The 22975-nt window shown below is 45.7% G+C and overlaps 1 protein-coding gene across 1 annotated transcript in view; it reads left to right on the forward strand.

Annotated features, from left to right (window-relative positions):
- Positions 1–4233: 4233 nt before the first annotated feature.
- The window catches only part of SFTPB (surfactant protein B), a 97473-nt gene continuing 78731 nt past the window's right edge, over positions 4234–22975 (forward strand). The window contains exon 1 of the mRNA XM_056571292.1: positions 4234–4282. Within this exon, the coding sequence (XP_056427267.1) occupies positions 4276–4282 (7 nt within the window). The 5' untranslated portion in view covers positions 4234–4275. The remainder of the gene's footprint in view (positions 4283–22975) is intronic.

Consider the following 22975-nt stretch of genomic DNA (forward strand, 5'->3'; position numbering starts at 1 on the left):
ACTACTAGTTATTTGCACCCACTGAGCCTTTTCAGGTTTTTCCTTAGGCATTGACTCGAAATGACGATATCCGTGATTTGAAAGGGCACCCCTAGTGGTGAGACTGGGAAGGACTAGCCACAGGCTGTGGGAGAGGAGAGAAAAAAGGGAGCCTGAGAACTAGGAGGAGGCGCGCAGCTCAGCTGAGGAGTCAGGATTTAATTCAATGCATCATTAACTAGTCCTCTGTATGCACTGTCCCCGATATATCATCCATGCTCAGTAAACAGCCGCCTGACACTGCATTAGCCTGGAAATGAATTCTCACTTTTATAGGGAAATTGCAAATCCGCCAAGAAGAAAAAAAAAAAAAGGAAGAAGAGCGAAGGAGAATAAGGGATGGATAAGGAACGCTAGAAAGAAAGAGGAACTATAGAGAGTGAAAGAGATGTAAGGTGAAGGGTGGGTGTAGGGGGGGGGGGCTAAATAGAGAGGTGAAAGACTGCGAATTACGAAAGAACGCGAATTACTGCGGAGCTGAAGGTGGTATATAGCGAGTGACAGAGTGAGGAACAAGGACTCGGAGAAGGGGAGAGACGGGCGGCGAGAGAGGAGAGAGCGAGGGAAAAAATGGGAAGGCAATTATCGAAATCATTAGGCGTGGAGTTTCTCCTCCGTGCGCCACAACACTTAATGTTTAACTCTTTATTAACTTTCAAAAGCTTCGTGGAAAGGTTTTTTCTTTTACACCCCCCCCCCCACACACACACACATAAAACTTTTATAAATAGCCCAAGATCAACAACGCCGTAATATTCTGCTTTATTAGGATTTCGCCTTTATATTTATAATGAGAGACATATATTCAGGTTCCGGGGTTCCAGCGCTAAATTAGTTCCAGGGCCACCACTTGCTGAGTGTAATTCAGCATTTTCCAACCAGGGTGCCTCCAGCTGTTGCAAAACTACAACTCCCAGCATGCCCGGACAGCCTTCGGCTGTCCGAGCATGCTGGGAGTTGTAGTTTTGCAACAGCTGGAGGCACCCTGGTTGGGAAACAGTGGTGTAATTATTAGACAAGGCATCCGTCTACCTCTGCACCCCTTTAGGTTGAACTCCTGTTTATCTTCTATATCAGTGGTCTCCAAACTGTGGCTTTCCAGATGTTGAAAAACGAAAACCTCTCAGCATGGTGGGAGTTGTATTTCTGCAACAGCTGGAGGCACTCTGGTTGGGAAACAGTGGTGTATTTATTAGACAAGGCATCCGGTTACCTCTGCACCCCTTTAGGTTGAACTCCTGTTTATACTCTATATCAGTGGTCTCCAAACTGTGGCTCTCCAGATGTTGCAAAACTACAACTCTCAGCATGGTGGGAGTTGGAGTTCTGCAACATCTAGATCGTAGTTTGGAGACCACAATATATACAGGGCATCCGGGTCTAGGTGCAACTGTTATCTCTTCAATCTTCAATTCTAAACTAATTCCTATTAATACTTTATATCATTTTTTTGTTCTGCTGTGTTTTACAAATAGTTTGCTCATGCCCAATTTTGCAAAAATTGGGGATTTTGAAACAAGTTAGTATTTTTCTCCAATGCATTTTTGCTTTAGATGGCCTATAGTAGTGGTCTCCAACCTGCGGACCTCCAGATGTTGCAAAACTACAACTCCCAGCATGCCCGGACAGCCGTCGGCTGTCCGGGCATGCTGGGAGTTGTAGTTTTGCAACATCTGGAGGTCCGCAGGTTGGAGACCACTGGCCTATAGTATTTGCAGATTTGTCTTTACAGTGTTTTTCGTTTAAAGTTTTCTTCTACTGTACACTGTAATAGCCCAAATTTCCAGACCTCTGTGCATTTAGGGGGTCAACTTGAATTTAAGGCCTTCAATAGATTTAAGGTAAGGGTAGAGATTAAGCTGAGATTAAAATTTTTTTTTATTTTTTAATATTTATTATTATTTATTAATGATTTTTATTTTTTTTATTTTTATTTAGAAACAGCGCCACTCTTGTCCATAGGCCATGCCTGGTATTGCAGCTTTCTTTAAACTGAATCCAAACATTGGACAAAGACAGTGATCATTGGTTCATTGATCTCACTGGGGTGTTGTGTGTTCTATGAAAAAGCTCCAAGGCAGATCTGATAAAGAGCCGCCACAGGTCCAGCCATAAAGAAAACAGCAGGACTCCTTTGTGGAGGCCAATTTATGGGTCTCCAAGTCAATGGACCCACTAATGTTAAGAATACAGTCATTTACATTTTTTTTTTATACTTACTGTATTGTGTTGTATTGAAAACAAGCAGTTAGGTGTTACCTGATGTCATCCCTTGTTCTATGCAGTCAGGTGTCACTTCTGACACGAGGTGATGCTGGGACAAAGGGACCTTTCACAGGATCTGCCCATTAGATCTAATCTGTGATAGGAGATCCTTATGGAGGGGTCTACAAAAAGTGTTCTACAGATAAGAGATCAGGAGGGAAAGAAGAAAGAAGAACAATAAAAGCCATCAGTGACACTGAATGTACAAAATTACTTGGTATAAATTGCCTCTTTTATCTATCTATCTATCTCATATCTTTCTATCTCATATCTATCTATCTATCTCATATCTATCTATCTATCTCATATCTATCTATCTATTTTTCTATCTCATATCTATCTATCTATCTTTCTATCTCATATCTATCTATCTATCTATCTTTCTATCTCATATCTATCTATCTATCTATCTATCTCATATCTATCTATCTATCTCTCATATCTATCTATCTATCTCCTATCTATCTATCTATCTCATATCTATCTCTCTATCTATCTATCTCATATCTATCCATCTATCTATCTCATATCTATCTATCTATCTATCTATCTATCTATCTATCTCATATCTATCTATCTATCTATCTCATATCTATCCATCTATCTATCTCATATCTATCTATCTATCTATCTATCTCATATCTATCTATCTATCTTTCTATCTCATATCTATCTATCTATCTTTCTATCTCATATCTATCTATCTATCTATCTATCTCATATCTATCTATCTATCTCTCATATCTATCTATCTATCTCCTATCTATCTATCTATCTATCTATCTATCTCATATCTATCTCTCTATCTATCTCATATCTATCTATCTATCTATCTATCTATCTCATATCTATCTATCTATCTATCTCATATCTATTTATCTATCTATCTATCTATCTATCTCATATCTATCCATCTATCTATCTCATATCTATCTATCTATCTATCTCATATCTATCTATCTATCTATCTATCTATCTATCTCATATCTATCCATCTATCTATCTCATATCTATCTATCTATCTATCTCATATCTATCCATCTATCTATCTCATATCTATCTACCTATCTATCTCATATCTATCTATCTCATATCTATCTATCTACCTATCCATCTATCTAATATCTATCTATCTATCTATCTCTCATATCTATCTATCTATCTATATATCTATATCCTATCTATCTATCTATCTATCTCATATCTATCTATCTATCTATCTATCTATCTATCTCATATCTATCTACCTATCTATCTATCTCATATCTATCTATCTCATATCTATCTATCTATCTATCTCATATCTATCTATCTATCTCATATCTATCTATCTCCTATCTATCTATCTATCTATCTATCTATCTCTCATATCTATCTATCTAGCTATCTCATATCTATCTATCTCATATCTATCTATCTCATATCTATCCATCCATCTATCCCATATCTATCTAAATATCTATCTAAACAAATCCAGAACAGTGTGTGAGTGGAACCACTGACCAGGGTTCCCATACAGCCTGCACCTGCCTCTAACTTACTACTACTTTGGTTGAGCTGCTCTCCTGGGATTTCTAAATATCTATCTATCTATCTATCTATCTAATATTTATCTATCTTTAATTAAAAGGGCACTGTCAGTTTCAAAAACTTTTCATATGTTGTACATCTTGGTTAAATATTAACCTTTTTAATATACTTCTTAACAAATGCTATCTCCCTTTTATAGACCACTAGGGGTCCCCATACTATCCAGAACATAATCCTGCCTGGCTGCAGCATCATCTTTGTCCAAGCTGAAGCATAGACTGACACAAAGTCCAGTAAGTGTGGACAGGACTAGCTCTCCTCTGTGCTCAGTTCTGTCCTCTCCATTATACTGCAGAATGAAAATAGAGCTGAAGGGGTTACAGAGCAGCCTGTAGTGATTGGATGAAGAGAGCCAGCACAGCAGACTCAGGGAGGAAGTGAATGCATGGTAAGTGAGGGCGGGCTCAATGCTTTCATCAGAAACACCCCTTTTTGAGTAGTGGATGTCAAAATGAATGAGCAGCAGAACAAAGGGATTTATAAGCCAAATACAGAAACTAGACACAGGAAAAGACATGTAAAGAATCTGCATGTACTAGTGAGTTACACATAGAAGCATTATTTTTTTCTGTGATATGACAGGTACACTTTAAAGGGGTCAGAGTGTCTTCAAAATAAGTGGATTCACTTACCTGATTCCCCACTGCTGGCATTTTGACAGGGCCTTACAGAGCTCTGGGATTGTTTTGACACACAAGAAATGCCTGATCAGCAGACTGGTTGGTCACCGTTGCAACCACCGCTGCATGGGTGAGCAGCAAGGAACCAGTAACCATTGCTGGGGATCAAGCAGGTCAAAGTCCTTTTTTATTTCTACAGCACTCTGGTCCCTTTTAAAAATGTTTAGTTCCCCAGACAACCCCTTTAAAGGGGTACTGCAGCTCTAAGACATCTTATCCCCTATTCAAAGGATAGGGGATAAGATGCCTGATCGCCGGGGTCCCACTGCTGGGGACTCCCGTGATCTTTCACGCAGCACCCTGTTACAATCAGTCCCCGGAGCATGTTCGCTCTGCGTCTGATGACTGCCGATCACGGGGCTGGAGTATTGTGACGTCACGGCTTCGCCCACCATGTGACTTAATGCTCCGCCCCCTCAATGTAGGCCTATGGGATTGGACGTGACAGCTTATTGGCAGTCATCAGACCCGGAGCAAACATGCTTCAGGGGGCTCATGGTAATGGGTAGCTGCATGAAAGATCATGGGGGTCCCCAGCGGCGGGACCCCCGCAATCAGGCATCATATCCCCTATCCTTTGGATAGGGGATAAGATGTCTTAGCGCCGGAGTACCCCTTTAAAGTAGTCGTAGTTAAGAACAGGTCTAAACCAGAATATCTGAATAAAACACAAATAAAATGAATAATAAAATAAATAAAAAATATAACAAAACAAAAGAACACACTAGATGGCCCCCCTGATTTGTTATGCGGTCATGATGCTGTTTCTTGGCCCGTAGACATTTCTGGCAGGACCTGACAACAATCTCGTGCTATGGCGTCTGTCAAGCATCCTTGGGCCTTCACTCTCCGGGGACACGATAGATTGACTGGGCTGGATTGTTTTTCCCTGGCTGATTCCTATATTTTTCTTTGTGGCATATGGGGTGCAGGAGGCATTTTGCCTTCATTCACTCATCTAGAGGAAAGCAGGACATGAATGGTAATAGATGGACCACGGTGGCTGAGGTATATTCTGGATTAGGAGTATAGAAATTTATAAATGACCATGAAAAACATTTGCGGGTTACTTATTATTGGAATTGGGAGCAGTTTTATGTATAAGCAGCTCAATGGAAACAATCTTGTTGGAAAAGGTATGAGCGTTCTCCTCTGTACCATGTCGTAGCCGATACGGTCACAGCCAAGTGAACCCATTGTCCACATCTCCAGGGACATACACAGCTACACTACGCTGAGGCCTCCATGAGGCTTGTACTAATGTGTGTGCTGGATGTGTATCACCAAAGCTAAGGCTTCATACACACAGCAGAGCCAAGTCAATGGATCCTGTATGAAGACACACACAGTGCTCCCATATGGCTCCATATTACAAGATATGCTTCCCTAGAGACAGCCGAATAGCATAGGATATATTTATTGAAAGCCGAGGTACGTGCTCTCAAATCACCGGAGTGCAAGTAAAAAGTGCAAGTGTTCACACAAAAAAACGTGCACGAGGATGTGGTCCATCGCAAGCCCCTCTCCAACAGAAGAGAGGTCCCCAACAAACCAAACCCTTCGCCTCCGGGCCAAAAGGCACCTGCAAGGTTCCAGGTACGATTTCCCCTTTTGCCGAAGCTACTCAGGGATTGAAAAGTGTTCCTGGCGAACAACTTGGCGTTAACCAAGTTACCACCAAGGAACCAGTAAAACCGGTTCAGCATTCCTGCCAAAGCAGGAGAACCACGGGGCATGGCAGGGAGGTGAGGAACCTGGTGGCCACGCACACCTCCCCTAGACCGGCAGGAGGGACACCTAAAAGGGCTACCGCACCCTGACAAAATCCTAGTGTACATAAAAAAACACAAACGTGAGCACAGTGACAAAACATATAAAATAAATAAGTGGATGTGCACAGTGTGGTACTGCCCGGACATCCATCCGGATCTTTAAAAACTCCTCTGCAGATCAACAGCCAGAAGGCCGGAAAGCTATAGGTGAGTGCTCAGAAGAGTGAGAGAAAAAGTGGTTGCTCCGTGCCATCAATCAAGTGGGGTCACTACTCCCAAGTGAGTTCCGGCACCCTGGGGTCACCACTCTTAGGGCACTTTGCCCCTCAGCCTTCACTCTACCCAATCCTTAGGGCGAGATCCAGAAGATACAGGTGGCTTCAGGGCCCGCTGCCTGTCACACCTGGAGTCACCCTGTTTGGGAAACACAGCCGTAGGGTATTTGTGGTGCAGGAGGCAAGCGCCATGTTTCATTCGGGTCCGCCCCCATGCAAATCCCTAATTTAGGCCTCAAATGCGCATGGCGCTCTCTCACTCCTGAGCCCTGTCTTATTTCAAGACAACGGTTTAGTGCCACACATGCGATATTTCTGTTACAATTGCGTTACAAATTTTGGGGGGCTTTTTCTCATTTTACCAGTTATGAAAAGGAAAAGTTGGGGGCTACACCAGCATGTTAGTGTAAATTCTTTTCATTTTTTACACTAACATGCTGGTGTTGCCCCCCATACTTTTTATTTTCACAAGAGGCAAAAGGAGAAAAAGACCCCCAAAAATTGTAAAGCAGTTTCTCCTGAGTACGGAAATATCCAGATCCAGAAGATACAGGTCGCTTCAGGGCCCGCCGCCTGGCCGTACAGCCAATGTGTGTGGTTCCCATTTGCTGCCTTGGTGGTCTTCTACACCGCCAACTAACAGGAAGGTACTACACTTGCTCTTAGCCAAAAGGCCGGAAAGAGACACTTAAAGGACTCAAAAACTGTTAGAAACAAGATTCTCTGGCCTGATGAAACCAAGATTGAACTTTTTGGCCTCAATTCTAAGCGTCATGTCTGGAATAAAAACAGACACTGCTCCTCACCTGACCAATACCATCCCTACAGTGAAGCATTGTCGGGGCAGCATCATGGTGTGCGGGTGTTTAGGGAGGCTGGTCAGGGTTGAGGGAAAGCTGAATATAGCAAAGTGAAAGGGTCTGAAAACTTTCTGAACGCACTATAGCTTTAATAAGGTCATGTGGATGACCCCTAAAGCTTCTGCACCTGCCAGAGGCCCCTACATAAGTACATATTCCTTGCAGCCTATACGCTACGGGTTGTCAGAACATGTAGTTTTAGTTTCACGTCAGCCGGAAAGCCAATGTTTCAAACTATGACTATAAAGCATAAAGAACAGATCCAAACAATTCCTCTAATAAAAAGAGACTCGAATACCATCAGTCCCCAGTGACAAACAGCGACTTCTCATGGCCAATCCAGTAGGGCCTGGGGCTATGGTGTCTCTGGACACTATTGGTGATGGTGGGGATCTTCTGACATGGGCTATTTAACTTTAGGTACAATGGTCACTTTGTGCTTCTAGTTACAGTAACCTGAGATGATTTGAATGTTTTTGTGTTTTTCCTTTTTTGATGTTTTTTTTCTCTTCTTATTGATAATATCAGTGATTTAACTCATCTCAATGTCCGGCAGTGTATAAAAGGGGAAGACTCCATACATAATAATTGTTATTGTAATGTAGCATGAATGGCTTCTAGAGATGAGCGAACTTACAGTAAATTCGATTCGTCACAAACTTCTCGGCTCGGCAGTTGATGGCTTATCCTTCGTAAATTAGTTCAGCTTTCAGGTGCTCCGGTGGGCTGGAAAAGGTGGATAGAGTCCTAGGAAAGAGTCTCCTAGGACTGGATCCACCTTTTCCAGCCCACGGGAGCACCTGAAAGCTGAACTAATTTATGCAGGAAAAGTCATCAACTGCCGAGCCGAGAAGTTCGTGCCGAATCGAATTTACTGTAAGTTCACTCATCTCTAATGGCTTCCATAGGACTGTGTTTCGCAACCAGGGTGCCTACAGCTGGGCAAAACTACAAATCCCAGCATGCCCGGACAGCCAAAGGCTGTCCGGGCATGCTGGGAGTTGTAGTTTTGCAACAGCTGGAGGCACCCTGGTTTGAAAACACTGATCTAGGAGCACAAAGTCTGAGCTAAACATGCAGGCCATAATATCGGTCAATGTATAGAATATTTCTTCGAAGAGAGATGACTAAAGCTGATGAATAAGGGGAAAGAATGCTGCATGCGCCTAAAGTCCTGGCAAATGCCTACCTACAGCTCTAGGCCAGTTTGCGCAACACCTCATGGTGGTGGTGTCATCTAATCTTTAAAAGTTATCCTCTATATACAGGATTGGAGACAACAAACTGATCAGTGGGGTCTGACCGCTGGGACTATCACCGATCTTGAGAACTAAGGTATAGTGATGAGCGGCAGGGGCCATATTCGAATTTGCGATATTTCCCGAATATATGGACAAATATTCATCCTATTTTCGCAAGATTAACATATTCGCTATGTTCATTCTCTCTTTTTTTTTCTCCATGCAAAAATTCGTAATGAAATTCGCATAGGGTGAATGCGCAATTATATCTCACCTAAAAGAAGAGAGGGATCAGTGTCCAGTCTGGAAGTGCCGATATTTGCATAAATTTGCATTAAAAAAACGAATATTCATCATTACGAATATATCACTATATTCGCGACATCGCGAAGTGCCGATATTCGCTGTAAAAACTTGCATTTAGAATATTCGCGCTCAACACTACTAAGGAACCTTGACCCCACAAATAAATGGAGCCCATCATGCTTGCACAGCCATTATAGAATAAATGGGACACTGGCTGTGCATGTGTGGTGCACAATTATCCTTAACCTGTTGGAGATGGAGGGCGTATAGGTACGGCCTCCTGGTACTTAAGGACGTAGGGCATACCTGTACGGCCTCCATATTTCCAATCACCGCCACTCACCGTGATCGGAACTGGGTTCCCGTGACATCCTGTGACATCACCCAGGGGAGTCCCCCCCTAATGGCGATCGCAGTGATTGGACGGTCAATTCTGACCTTTCAATAACAGCTTTTCCGGGCTATTCGGGTCTCTGGTGACCCGATCGCCCGGAAAATAAGGATGATCGGAGCTGTCAGAGACAGCCCGATCATCCTAAAGGATAGGAGCAAAGTGGCAGTGGTGCCAACTCCTCCTATCCTCTGCCATTGGTCGGTCAGGACTGACTGACCAATGAAAGGAGGGGGCGGGTCAAAAGTCAAGATCCCCTTCTCTGCCCACCAATAGAAGTCCGGGCAGAGCAGGGGTAACAGAGGATGCAGCGTCACTTACTGCCGGCGGCAGCTGCAGGATGTCGGAACGACAATTGCGTGACCAGCGGTGGGGATGATTGGCGGGGGCAGGCCAAAGTATGAAGATTGCTGGTAAGTGATCTTAAACTGTAGCCTTCAAGAAGTTGCAAAACTACAACTCCCAGCATGCCCAGAAAGCCTTTGGCTGTCTGGGCATGCTGGAAGTTGTAGTTTTGCAACATATGGAAGGCCACAGATTGGAGACCACTGTGCAATGGGCTCCAAACGGTGGTCCTCCTGATGTTGCAAATCTACAACTCTCAACATGCCCAGACAGTCCAGGCATTCTGGGAGTTGTAGTTCTGTTACATCTGGCCCTTCAGATGTTGCAGAACTACAACTCCCAGCATGCCTGGACAGTCTTGGCATACTGGGAGTAGTAGTTTTGTAACCTATGGAGAGGCACAGTTTGGAGACCACTGTACAGTGGTCTCCAAACTGTAGACCTCCAGATGTTGCAAAACTACAATTCCCAGCATGCTAAAACTGTCAGACATGCTGGGCATTGCAGTCCTGCAACATCTATCCCTTCAGATGTTGCTGAACTACAATTCCCAACATGCCTGAAAAGTCTGGGCATGCTTGAAATTGTAGTTTTGCAACATCTGGAGGTCCACAGCTTAGAGACCACTACACAGTGGTCTCCAAACTGTTCTCCAGTTGTTGCATAACTACAACTCCCAGCATGCCCTTCGGCTGTCAGTGCATGCTGGGAGTTGTAGTTTTTCAACAGCTGGAGGCACACTTGCTGGGAAACACTGAGTTAGAGTCTGTTTCCTAACTCAAAGTTTCCCAACCAGTGTGCCTCCAGCTGTTGAAAAACGACAACTCTCAGCGTGCACTGAAAGACCCTGCATGCTGGGAGTTGTAATTTTTCCACAGCTGGAGGAACATTGGTGGGAAGGCACTGAGTTAGTGTTTCCACACAAGTGTGCCTCCAGCTGTGGCAAAACTACAACTCCCAGCATGCACGGTCTGTCAGTGCAGGCTGGGAGTTGTAGTTTTGCAACTGCTGGAGGTTTGCACACCCCTCCCCCCCATGTGAATGTACAGGGTACATTCACACAGGCGGGGGTTCACAGTGAGTTTCCGAGTGCAAGTTTGAGCTGTGGCAAATTTACAGCTGCTGCTCAAACTCCAGCTGTTGCAAAACAACAATTCTCAGTATTGCCGGACAGGCATTGACTGTCCAGGCATGCTGGGAGTTTTGCAACAGCTGGAGGCACCCTGTTTTTGAAACACTGCCATAGGGTATTTGTGGTGCAGGAGGCGCTCTCTCATTCCTGAGCCCTGTCTTATTTCAAGGCCACATATGGGATATTTCCATACTCGTGAGAAATTGCGTTACAAATTTTGGGGGGCTTTTTCTCATTTTAAAACTTATGAAAAGGAAAAGTTGAGGTCTACACCAACATATTAGCAAAAAAAATAAAAAATGTTACACTAACGTGCTGGTGTTGCCCCATACTTTTCATTTTCACAAGAGGTAAAAGGAGAAAAAGACCCCAAAATTTGTAGCACAATTTTCTTTTGTGGAGGTAAAATGCTCTGCGGGCGCACAACAAGGCTCAGGAGTGAGAGCGCACTATGTACATTTGAGGCCTAAATTGGTGATTTGCACAGGGGTGGCTGATATTACAGCGGTTCTGACATAAACGCAAAAAAGGAAAACACCCACATGTAACCCCATTTTGGAAACGACACCCCTCAAGGAATGTAACAAAGGGTATAGTGAGCATTAACACCCCACAGGTGTTTGATGAATCTTCATTAAAGTTGGACGTGAAAATGAAAAATTAGATTTTTTTCACTGAAATGCTGGTGGTACCCCATATTTTTCATTTTCACAAGGAATAATAGACTAAAAAGTTCCCCAAAATTTGTAAGACCATTTCTTCTGAGTAACAAAAATACCCCATATGTGAATGAAAAGTATTCTGCGTTTTTTCAATATTTTCCAATAGATTCCTATTTGGAATCCCAAAAATCCCTATGTTCCCATATATTATTAGTGATCCCACAAGCTTTATTAGAAAAAGTGCTCAAAATCAAATTAGAAAAACACTCTCTTAAAATTACGCACATCTCGGGCCAGTTGTATAGATTAGAACCTATAGTTTCAGGGAGTTATACTCCTCTATTGTTTTTTTGTATAGTGATCCTAAGAAGGCATGTCTGCAGTTAGATGCTCTCTCATTGGCTGGCCTCCGCTTGTGCTGTTAAAAATTTCCCTGCTCTGCCCCCCCTCATTTTTAACAGCACAAGCGGAGGCCAGCCAATGAGAGAGCATGTAACTGCAGACATGCCTTCTTAGGATCACTATACAAAAAAACAATAGAGGAGTATAACTCCCTGAAACTATAGGTTCTAATCTATACAACTGGCCCGAGATGTGCGTAATTTTAAGAGAGTGTTTTTCTAATTTGATTTTGAGCATTTTTTCTAATAAAGCTTGTGGGATCACTAATAATTATAATATATGGGAACATAGATTCCTATTTGGAATCCAAAAAATCCCTATGGGAAAATATTGATTGACCCCTCCATATATTGGTCTGTATTGGGATAAAAGAATTCTGCGGGCGCACTACAATGCTCAGAAGAGAAGGAGCAAAATTTGTTTTGTGGAGAGAGAATTTGGCTGGAATTAAAGGCCATGTGCATTTGCAAAGCCCCCACGGTGCCAGAACAGTGGACCCCCCACATGTGACCCCATTTTGGGAACTACACCCCTTAAGTAATGTAATAAGGGGTGCAGTGGTCATTGACATTTTTCATTTGCACAGCCCACTGCTCCAAAGATCTGTCAAACACCAGTGGGGTGTAAATGCTCACTGCACCCCTTATTACATTCTGTGAGGGGTGTAGTTTCCAGAATGGGGTCACATATGGGGGGGGGGGGGTCCACTGCTCTGGCACCATGGTGGCTTTTAAATTCAAATGGCCCCAGACATTCATTCCAAATTGCCATGTGTTTTTTTTTCCTGTTCTGGCACCCTGAGGACTTTCTAAATGCTACATGCCCCCCAAAAAATAAAGTGCAATATTCGTTCTCCAAAATCCCAAAGTTGCTCCTTCCCTCCTGAGCCATGTTGTGCGCTCTCAGAGCACTTTACATGCACATATGAGGTATTGCTGTATTGCCATACTCGAGAGAAATTGGGTTACAAATTTTGGGGGGATTTTTCTCCTTTTACCCCATGTAAAAAAAAATTTAAAAAAATTGGGCTACAAGAACATGTTAGTGTAAAAATTGGAGATTTTGAGTTTTCTCCTCCACATTGCTGCTATTCCTGTGAAACACCTAAAGGGTTAACAAACTTTTTGGATGTCATTTTGAATACTATCAGGGGTGCTGTTTTCATAATGGGGTCTATCATAGGGGATTTCTAGAGAAAGACCCCTCAAATCCACTTCAAACTGAACTGGGCCCTGAAAATTTCAGATTTAGAATTTTTCATGAAAATTTGGAAATTGCTGCTTTACTTTGAAGCCCTCTGATGCCAACATAAAGTAGACATATTGTATATGCGAATCAATATATAATTTACTTGGGATGTCCATTTTCCTTATTAGCAGAGAGCTTCAAATCTAGAAAAATGCTACATTTTGTAATTTTTCATGAAATTTTGGAATTTTTCACCAAGAAATGATGCAAATATCGACAAAAATTTACCACTAACATAAAGTACAATATGTCATGAAAAAAACATTCTCAGAATCAAATTTTTGGGGTGAAAAACTATATTTTTTTTCCATATCGACTTGCTCCAGAAAGTTAAACAGATTTGTAAATTACTTTCTATTAACAAATCTCAATCCTACTGTCACGATGCCGGCTGGCAGGTAGTGGACCCTCTGTGCCAGAGAGGGATTGGCGTGGACCGTGCTAGTGGACCGGTTCTAAGCCACTACTGGTTTTCACCAGAGCCCGCCGCAAAGCGGGATGGTCTTGCTGCGGCGGTAGTGACCAGGTCGTATCCACTAGCAACGGCTCACCTCTCTGGCTGCTGAAGATAGGCGCGGTACAAGGGAGTAGGCAGAAGCAAGGTCGGACGTAGCAGAAGGTCGGGGCAGGCAGCAAGGATCGTAGTCAGGGGCAACGGCAGAAGGTCTGGAAACACTGGCAAGGGACACACAAGGAACGCTTTCACTGGCACTAAGGCAACAAGATCCGGCAAGGGAGTGCAAGGGAAGTGAGGTAATATAGGGAGTGCACAGGTGATAACCTAAATTGGAACCACTGCGCCAATCAGCGGCGCAGTGGCCCTTTAAATCGCAGAGACCCGGCGCGCGCGCGCCCTAGGGAGCGGGGCCGCGCGCGCCGGGACAGAACAGACGGGGAGCGAGTCAGGTAGGGGAGCCGGGGTGCGCATCGCGAGCGGGCGCTACCCGCATCGCGAATCGCATCCCGGCTAGCAGCAGGATCGCAGCGCCCCGGGTCAGAGGACGTGACCGGAGCGCTGCAGCGGAGGAGGTGAAGCGAGCGCTCCGGGGAGGAGCGGGAACCCGGAGCGCTCGGCGTAACAGTACCCCCCCCCTTGGGTCTCCCCCTCTTCTTGGAGCCTGAGAACCTGAGGAGCAGACTTTTGTCAAGGATGTTGTCCTCAGGTTCCCAGGATCTCTCTTCAGGACCACAACCCTCCCAGTCTACTAAAAAAAAATTTTTCCCTCTGACCTTTTTGGCAGCCAGAATCTCCTTGACCGAGAAGACGTCCGAGGAGCCGGAAACAGGAGTGGGAGGAACAGATTTGGGAGAAAAACGGTTGAGGATGAGTGGTTTGAGAAGAGAGACGTGAAAGGCATTAGGGATACGAAGAGAAGGAGGAAGAAGAAGTTTATAAGAGACAGGATTAATTTGACACAAAATTTTGAAAGGACCAAGATAGCGTGGTCCCAACTTGTAGCTAGGGACACGGAAGCGGACATATTTAGCGGAGAGCCATACCTTGTCTCCAGGGGAAAAAACGGGGGGAGCTCTTCTTTTCTTATCCGCGAACCTCTTCATGCGTGAAGAAGCCTGTAAGAGAGAATTTTGGGTCTCTCTCCATATAATGGAAAGGTCACGAGAAATTTCATCCACAGCGGGCAGACCAGAGGGCAAGGGGGTAGGGAGGGGGGGAAGAGGGTGACGGCCGTACACCACGAAAAATGGGGATTTGGAGGAAGATTCAGAGACCCTGAAGTTATACGAGAATTCGGCCCATGGAAGGAGATCTGCCCAGTCATCCTGGCGGGAGGAAACAAAATGTCGCAAATAATCACCCAGGATCTGGTTAATTCTTTCTACTTGTCCATTGGACTGGGGATGATATGCAGAGGAAAAATTTAATTTAATCTTGAGTTGTTTACAGAGAGCTCTCCAGAATTTAGACACGAATTGGACCCCTCTATCCGAGACAATCTGCGTAGGCAACCCGTGAAGACGAAAAATGTGTACAAAAAATTGTTTAGCCAACTGAGGCGCAGAAGGAAGACCAGGAAGAGGAATGAAATGTGCCATTTTGGAGAATCGATCAACGACCACCCAAATAACAGTGTTGCCACGGGAAGGGGGTAAATCAGTAATAAAATCCATACCAATCAGTGACCAAGGCTGTTCGGGGACAGGCAGAGGATGAAGAAAACCAGCGGGCTTCTGGCGAGGAGTCTTATCCCGGGCACAGATAGTGCAGGCTCGTACAAAGTCCCCAACATCCGTCTCCAGAGTCGGCCACCAATAGAAGCGGGAGATGAGTTGCACAGATTTCTTGATGCCCGCATGACCTGCGAGATGGGAGGAGTGACCCCATTTGAGAATTCCGAGGCGTTGGCGTGGAGAAACAAAGGTCTTTCCTGGAGGAGTCTGCCTGATGGAGGCAGGAGAAGTGGAGATCAGGCAGTCAGGTGGAATGATGTGTTGCGGAGGGAGATCAACTTCTGAGGCATCCGAGGAACGAGAGAGAGCATCGGCTCTAATGTTCTTATCGGCAGGACGAAAGTGAATCTCAAAATTAAATCGGGCAAAGAACAGAGACCACCGGGCCTGGCGAGGATTCAGCCGTTGGGCCGACTGGAGGTAGGAGAGGTTCTTGTGGTCGGTGTAGATAATAACAGGAAATCTTGATCCCTCCAGCAGATGCCTCCATTCCTCAAGTGCTAATTTAATGGCTAGAAGCTCTCGATCCCCGATGGAGTAGTTCCTCTCCGCTGGAGAGAAGGTCCTAGAGAAAAAACCACAAGTGACAGCATGCCCGGAAGGATTTTTTTGTAGAAGAACAGCTCCAGCTCCTACTGAGGAGGCATCAACCTCCAATAGGAAGGGTTTGGAAGGATCAGGTCTGGAGAGCACGGGAGCCGAAGAAAAGGCAGACTTGAGTTGTTTAAAGGAGTCTTCTGCTTGAGGAGGCCAGGACTTGGGATCAGCATTTTTTTTGGTTAAGGCCACGATAGGAGCCACAATGGTAGAAAAATGTGGAATGAATTGCCTGTAATAATTGGCGAACCCCAAAAAGCGTTGGATAGCACGGAGTCCGGAGGGGCGTGGCCAATTTAAGACGGCAGAGAGTTTGTCTGGATCCATCTGTAGTCCCTGGCCAGAGACCAAATATCCTAGAAAAGGAAGAGATTGGCATTCAAACAGACATTTCTCAATTTTGGCATAGAGTTGGTTGTCACGAAGTCTCTGAAGAACCATACGGACATGCTGGCGGTGTTCTTCTAGATTGGCAGAAAAAATTAGGATATCGTCCAGATATACCACAACACAGGAGTATAATAGATCACGAAAAATTTCATTGACAAAGTCTTGGAAGACGGCAGGGGCATTGCACAGTCCAAAGGGCATGACCAGATACTCAAAGTGTCCATCTCTGGTGTTAAATGCCGTTTTCCACTCGTCCCCCTCTCTGATGCGGATGAGGTTATAGGCGCCTCTTAAGTCCAATTTAGTGAAGATGTGGGCACCTTGGAGGCGATCAAAGAGTTCAGAGATGAGGGGTAAGGGGTAGCGGTTCTTAACCGTGATTTTATTAAGACCGCGGTAGTCAATGCAAGGACGTAGGGAGCCATCTTTTTTGGAGACAAAGAAAAATCCGGCTCCGGCAGGAGAGGAGGATTTACGGATAAAGCCCTTTTTTAGATTCTCCTGGACGTATTCGGACATGGCAAGAGTCTCTGGGACAGAGAGAGGATAAATTCTGCCCCGGGGTGGAGTAGTACCCGGGAGGAGGTCGATAGGGCAATCATAAGGCCTGTGAGGAGGTAGAGTCTCAGCTTGTTTTTTGCAGAAAACATCCGCGAAGTCCATATAGGCCTTAGGGAGACCGGTTACTGGAGGAACCACAGAGTTACGGCAAGGGTTACTGGGAACCGGTTTTAGACAGTTCTTGGAACAAGAGGACCCCCAACTCTTGATCTCCCCAGTGGACCAATCCAGGGTTGGGGAATGAAGTTGAAGCCAGGGAAGTCCAAGGAGAATCTCCGAGGTGCAATTGGGGAGGACCAAAAGTTCAATCCTCTCATGATGAGATCCGATGCTCATAAGAAGGGGCTCCGTGCGGAAACGTATGGTACAGTCCAATCTTTCATTATTTACACAATTGATGTAGAGGGGTCTGGCGAGACTGGTCACTGGGATGCTGAACCTGTTGACGAGAGAGGCCAAAATAAAATTTCCTGCAGAACCAGAGTCCAAGAAGGCCACTGTAGAGAAGGAGAAGGCAGAGGCAGACATCCGCACAGGCACAGTAAGACGTGGAGAAGCAGAGTAGACATCAAGGACTGTCTCACCTTTGTGCGGAGTCAGCGTACGTCTTTCCAGGCGGGGAGGACGGATAGGACAATCCCTCAGGAAGTGTTCGGTACTAGCACAGTACAGGCAGAGGTTCTCCATACGGCGTCGTGTCCTCTCTTGAGGTGTCAGGCGAGACCGGTCGACCTGCATAGCCTCCACGGCGGGAGGCACAGGAACAGATTGCAGGGGACCAGAGGAGAGAGGAGCCGAGGAGACGAAACGCCTCGTGCGAACAGAGTCCATATCTTGGCGGAGTTCCTGACGCCTTTCAGAAAAACGCATGTCAATGCGAGTGGCTAGGTGAATAAGTTCATGTAGATTAGCAGGAATTTCTCGTGCGGCCAGAACATCTTTAATGTTGCTGGATAGGCCTTTTTTGAAGGTCGCGCAGAGGGCCTCATTATTCCAGGACAATTCTGAAGCAAGTGTACGGAATTGTACGGCATACTCGCCAACGGAAGAATTACCCTGGACCAGGTTCAACAGGGCAGTCTCAGCAGAAGAGGCTCGGGCAGGTTCCTCAAAGACACTTCGGATTTCCGAGAAGAAGGAGTGTACAGAGGCAGTGACGGGGTCATTGCGGTCCCAGAGCGGTGTGGCCCATGACAGGGCTTTTCCGGACAGAAGACTGACTACGAAAGCCACCTTAGACCTTTCAGTGGGAAACAGGTCCGACATCATCTCCAGATGCAGGGAACATTGGGAAAGGAAGCCACGGCAAAACTTAGAGTCCCCATCAAATTTATCCGGCAAGGATAAGCGTATCCCAGGAGCGGCCACTCGCTGCGGAGGAGGTGCAGGAGCTGGCGGAGGAGATGACTGCTGAAGCTGTGGTAGCAACTGTTGTAGCATAACGGTCAGTTGAGACAGCTGTTGGCCTTGTTGCGCAATCTGTTGTGACTGCTGGGCGACCACCGTGGTGAGGTCAGCGACAACTGGCAGAGGAACTTCAGCGGGATCCATGGCCGGATCTACTGTCACGATGCCGGCTGGCAGGTAGTGGACCCTCTGTGCCAGAGAGGGATTGGCGTGGACCGTGCTAGTGGACCGGTTCTAAGCCACTACTGGTTTTCACCAGAGCCCGCCGCAAAGCGGGATGGTCTTGCTGCGGCGGTAGTGACCAGGTCGTATCCACTAGCAACGGCTCACCTCTCTGGCTGCTGAAGATAGGCGCGGTACAAGGGAGTAGGCAGAAGCAAGGTCGGACGTAGCAGAAGGTCGGGGCAGGCAGCAAGGATCGTAGTCAGGGGCAACGGCAGAAGGTCTGGAAACACTGGCAAGGGACACACAAGGAACGCTTTCACTGGCACTAAGGCAACAAGATCCGGCAAGGGAGTGCAAGGGAAGTGAGGTAATATAGGGAGTGCACAGGTGATAACCTAAATTGGAACCACTGCGCCAATCAGCGGCGCAGTGGCCCTTTAAATCGCAGAGACCCGGCGCGCGCGCGCCCTAGGGAGCGGGGCCGCGCGCGCCGGGACAGAACAGACGGGGAGCGAGTCAGGTAGGGGAGCCGGGGTGCGCATCGCGAGCGGGCGCTACCCGCATCGCGAATCGCATCCCGGCTAGCAGCAGGATCGCAGCGCCCCGGGTCAGAGGACGTGACCGGAGCGCTGCAGCGGAGGAGGTGAAGCGAGCGCTCCGGGGAGGAGCGGGAACCCGGAGCGCTCGGCGTAACACCTACCAGTATACCATAACTTATCAGCTGCTGAAGTTGAGTTGTTCTTTTCTGTCTGTCAACAGTGCTCTCTGCTGACACCTCTGTCTTTCTCAGGAACTGTACAGAGCAGTAGAGGTTTGCTATTGGGGATTTGCACCTACTCAGGTGTCAGCAGAGAGCACTGTTGTCAGACAGAAAAGAACAATTCAACTTTAGCAGCTGATAAGTACTGGTAGGATTGAAATGTTTTAATAGAAGTACTTTAGAAATCTGTTTAACTTTCTGGAGCCAGTTGATGGAAAAAAAATAGTTTTTCACTGGAATTTCCCTTTAATTAATTTGACTGATGGGGCTCACAGTGGTCAGATCCCCACTGATCAGCTTGTTACCCCCTATTCTATGCGTAGGGGATACATTTTGGCGACAGAAATACCCCTTTAAGTATCATTGTCAGGCAGGGGTTTTGTGGGCCCAGCACAGGAACATTGTTCTATACACAACATATGCTCACTGACTTTGAACTGCATTGTTATCTTTGCTGTTATCTTCGTATGCACAGGATAATGGGTCTAATAGGGGATTTGTGAATCATCCCATAAGAAATAGACCCAAGTGACAACATATTGGCTCCAATATCACCTTCAAATGGAGTCTTCTGATGGATCTTTGGGGCCCATTCTTATGTTTGGGGGAAGAGCCCAGCACGGGACTGTTTTCTTAGTCCCACTCCCACTGGATTTCTTACCATTACCAATCCCGCTCCCGCAAGGTGTGTATTCTACTCCTGCAATGTGTGTCACAGCTTTTAGAGATCGTACCCCTACATTTCATTGACTTGTTGTGCCATTTCATTATCCGCCCCCCCCCCATTCCATTTCATTACCCCCCAATGCCATTTCATGACCTTCTCATGTTATTTTTCAACCCTCTTGTGCCATTCCATTGCTCTCTTGTGCCATTTTATCAGCCCCCTGGGGCTTATCAGAGGTTTGCGGGATTTTGCGGGATCCCCTGTATGTTCTGCAATCGTCGCTCCCGCCCGCAAAAAAACTCATTAGCACCCGCAAGTTTTTTATTGTGTCCTGTGAAACCAAAGGATCCCAGTCCCAATGCAGGGCTTTACCTGAACCCTTCTCTAGTACTCTTGTGGGCCAGCTTGCCCCATGGTGAGTATATCATGTTAATATGATGTCACTGATCTTGCTTAGACACCTGTCCTACCAGATTCAGCCAAAACCATGGCACTGATATCATAAGATAGAGCAGCATTGCAGTCTACACTGGATGCAGCCAGAGCAGCAACCACATAGCACTAGTGTATCAGTAATCCCATGTCAGGGCATGGAGACGGGTTCCCCCGAGGCAATAAGGTGACAAGTGACAACATTCCATTCCTGCAAACAGGTGGGGTCATTTGTATTGGGAATTTCCTCACTTCCTTGAAAGAGGATGTCAATGGATGATATTATACACAATGGTCACTTTGTAGCCATCAGGAATGTTATTGTGCAGAATGGTGACTTCTATAGAGCATTCAGTCACTTTGCCACCTGCACTTAAACACCTAGTAAAGATGGCATCAGATGTCTGAGAGGAAAGGTCTAGAATGCCATGTATATGTCCATCCAGTCTCATGAAGGAGACACCTAAAATGAGTTATTGTCAGGATAATATCCAATAGGTAGCGCTTGTTGTCCGTCTTTTCGCATATGTTGGTCCCTTTTGGTTGAGAAGATAAATCTCCATAAACCTGGTTCCTGCAGGTTTCTACAAATATTCCCAATATTTTCATCTCTATGGATTGCAACAGGCTCATTACAGTATATACTCGAGTATAAGCCGACTCGAATATAAGCCGAGGCCCCTAATTTCACCCCCAAAATCCCAGGAAAAGTTATTGACTCGACTATAAGCCTAGGGTGGGAAATACATCACCCCCCTATGTCATCATCCAGACCCCCGTCATCATCACCCCCCCCCTTCATCATCACCGCCTGTCAATCCCTTCATCAGTGGTCTTCAACCTGCGGACCTCCATCGCCTGTCCGGGCATGCTGGGAGTTGTAGTTTTGAAACCTTTGGAGGTCCGCAGGTTGAAGATCACTGCGGCCTTCGTCATTATCCAGATCCCCCCCCCCCCTTTGGTTTTCTACTCACCTCCCCTCGGTGGGAAGGAAGGGTGAGCTGGTCCGGGCCATCTATGCTGCAGGGGCCCTCTTCTCCGCGCTCCGGGCCAGCCCCAGACAAGTGACTTGCCTTGATGACGACGCACAGGGACGTTCATGCGCAGGCTGCGAATGAACGTCCCTGTGCGTCGTCATCAAGGCAACGTCACTAGTCCAGGGCCGGGCCCAGAGCGTTGCGGAGAAGAGCCCCCCCCCCCGGTGAAAATGACAAGCCCGGAACGACTAACCCTCCCCACCGGACGGTCCCTGCAGCATAGATGGCCCGGACCAGCTCACCCTTCCTTCCCACCGAGGGGAGGTGAGTAGAAAACTAAAAGGGGGGGTCTGGATGTTGACGAAGGCCGCGGTGGTCTTCAACCTGCGGACCTCCAGAGGTTGTAGTTTTGCAACATCTGGAGGTCCGCAGGTTGAAGACCAATGAGAAGGGATTGACAGGCAGAGAGTTCACTCAAGTATAAGCCGAGGGGGGCGTTTTCAGCACGAAAAATCGTGCTGAAAAACTTGGCTTATACTCGAGTATATATGGTAAAACATAGCTACTCTCTCATATGGGAGGTGACATTGAAAGTGAAGTTCAGTAAATATATAAATATATCCTATTGACATCTTGTTCCCCTATTTATGGGATAATTCTTCCTGTACAGCTACACATGGGGGTCCATCACCATCTGAGTATAGTTGTTCAGCTGCAATGTCCATACGTTCTTTCCCTACAGGAATACATGGCTGAAATATGGAACGGACAACTCAGTGTGGAGCCCTATAGACATCTGGGTTACATGATCCATTCTGAGTGTAGGGTCCTACGTGCCATGTTTTCCTACATTTTTTTGCAGCTGATTTTGCTACCCATTAACTTCAATGGATAGAAAAATACGCAGAAAAATACGGCATGTGTGACCCTACATTACAGAAGACAACAACTTTGTAATTGGGAAGGGTCTTAACTCTAAGAGAGGAAACTAACCCTATGATGTTTGTGTACCCTAATAAACAGGTGTTTTGTCATGTGACAGCGCCCTAAAAAAGATATCAAGTAGGGTACCCAGAACTCATAAAGTATCTGAACCTACTTTCAAATCTACCTATCATGAAAAAACCTTTTATTATGTTGTAAAACATCATAACTTTTCATCGGTCAGTTCGGGGTCTGAGGGTTCAGTTCCTGACCAATCATGAGCCTGGAAAGGTGCATGCTTAATGCATTCTCTCCCAGCTCTGTCACGTGACCTGGATGGAATTTAAGTCTATGGGGCCGAAGGGGTTAAAACTACATAAAGCCTATAGGGTTTCCTTTTTTTAAAATATAGAATTCCTCTTAGTTAATGTGTACCTGTCAATAAAAAAAAAATAATTTATTGACAGATACACTTTAAAGGGGTACTCTGGTGGAAAACTTTTTTTTTTTTTTTGTTTTTAAATCAACTGGTGCCAGAAAGTTAGAGATTTGTAAATTACTTCTATTAAAAATATCTTAATCCTTCCAGTACTTTTTAGTGGCTGTATACTAGAGAAGATATGCTTTTCTTTTTGGATTTCTCTTCTGTCACGACCACAGTGCTCTCTGCTGACCTCTGCTGTCCATTTTAGGAACT

Source organism: Hyla sarda, chromosome 4, assembly GCF_029499605.1.
Source record: "Hyla sarda isolate aHylSar1 chromosome 4, aHylSar1.hap1, whole genome shotgun sequence".
Classification (NCBI taxonomy): domain Eukaryota; kingdom Metazoa; phylum Chordata; class Amphibia; order Anura; family Hylidae; genus Hyla; species Hyla sarda.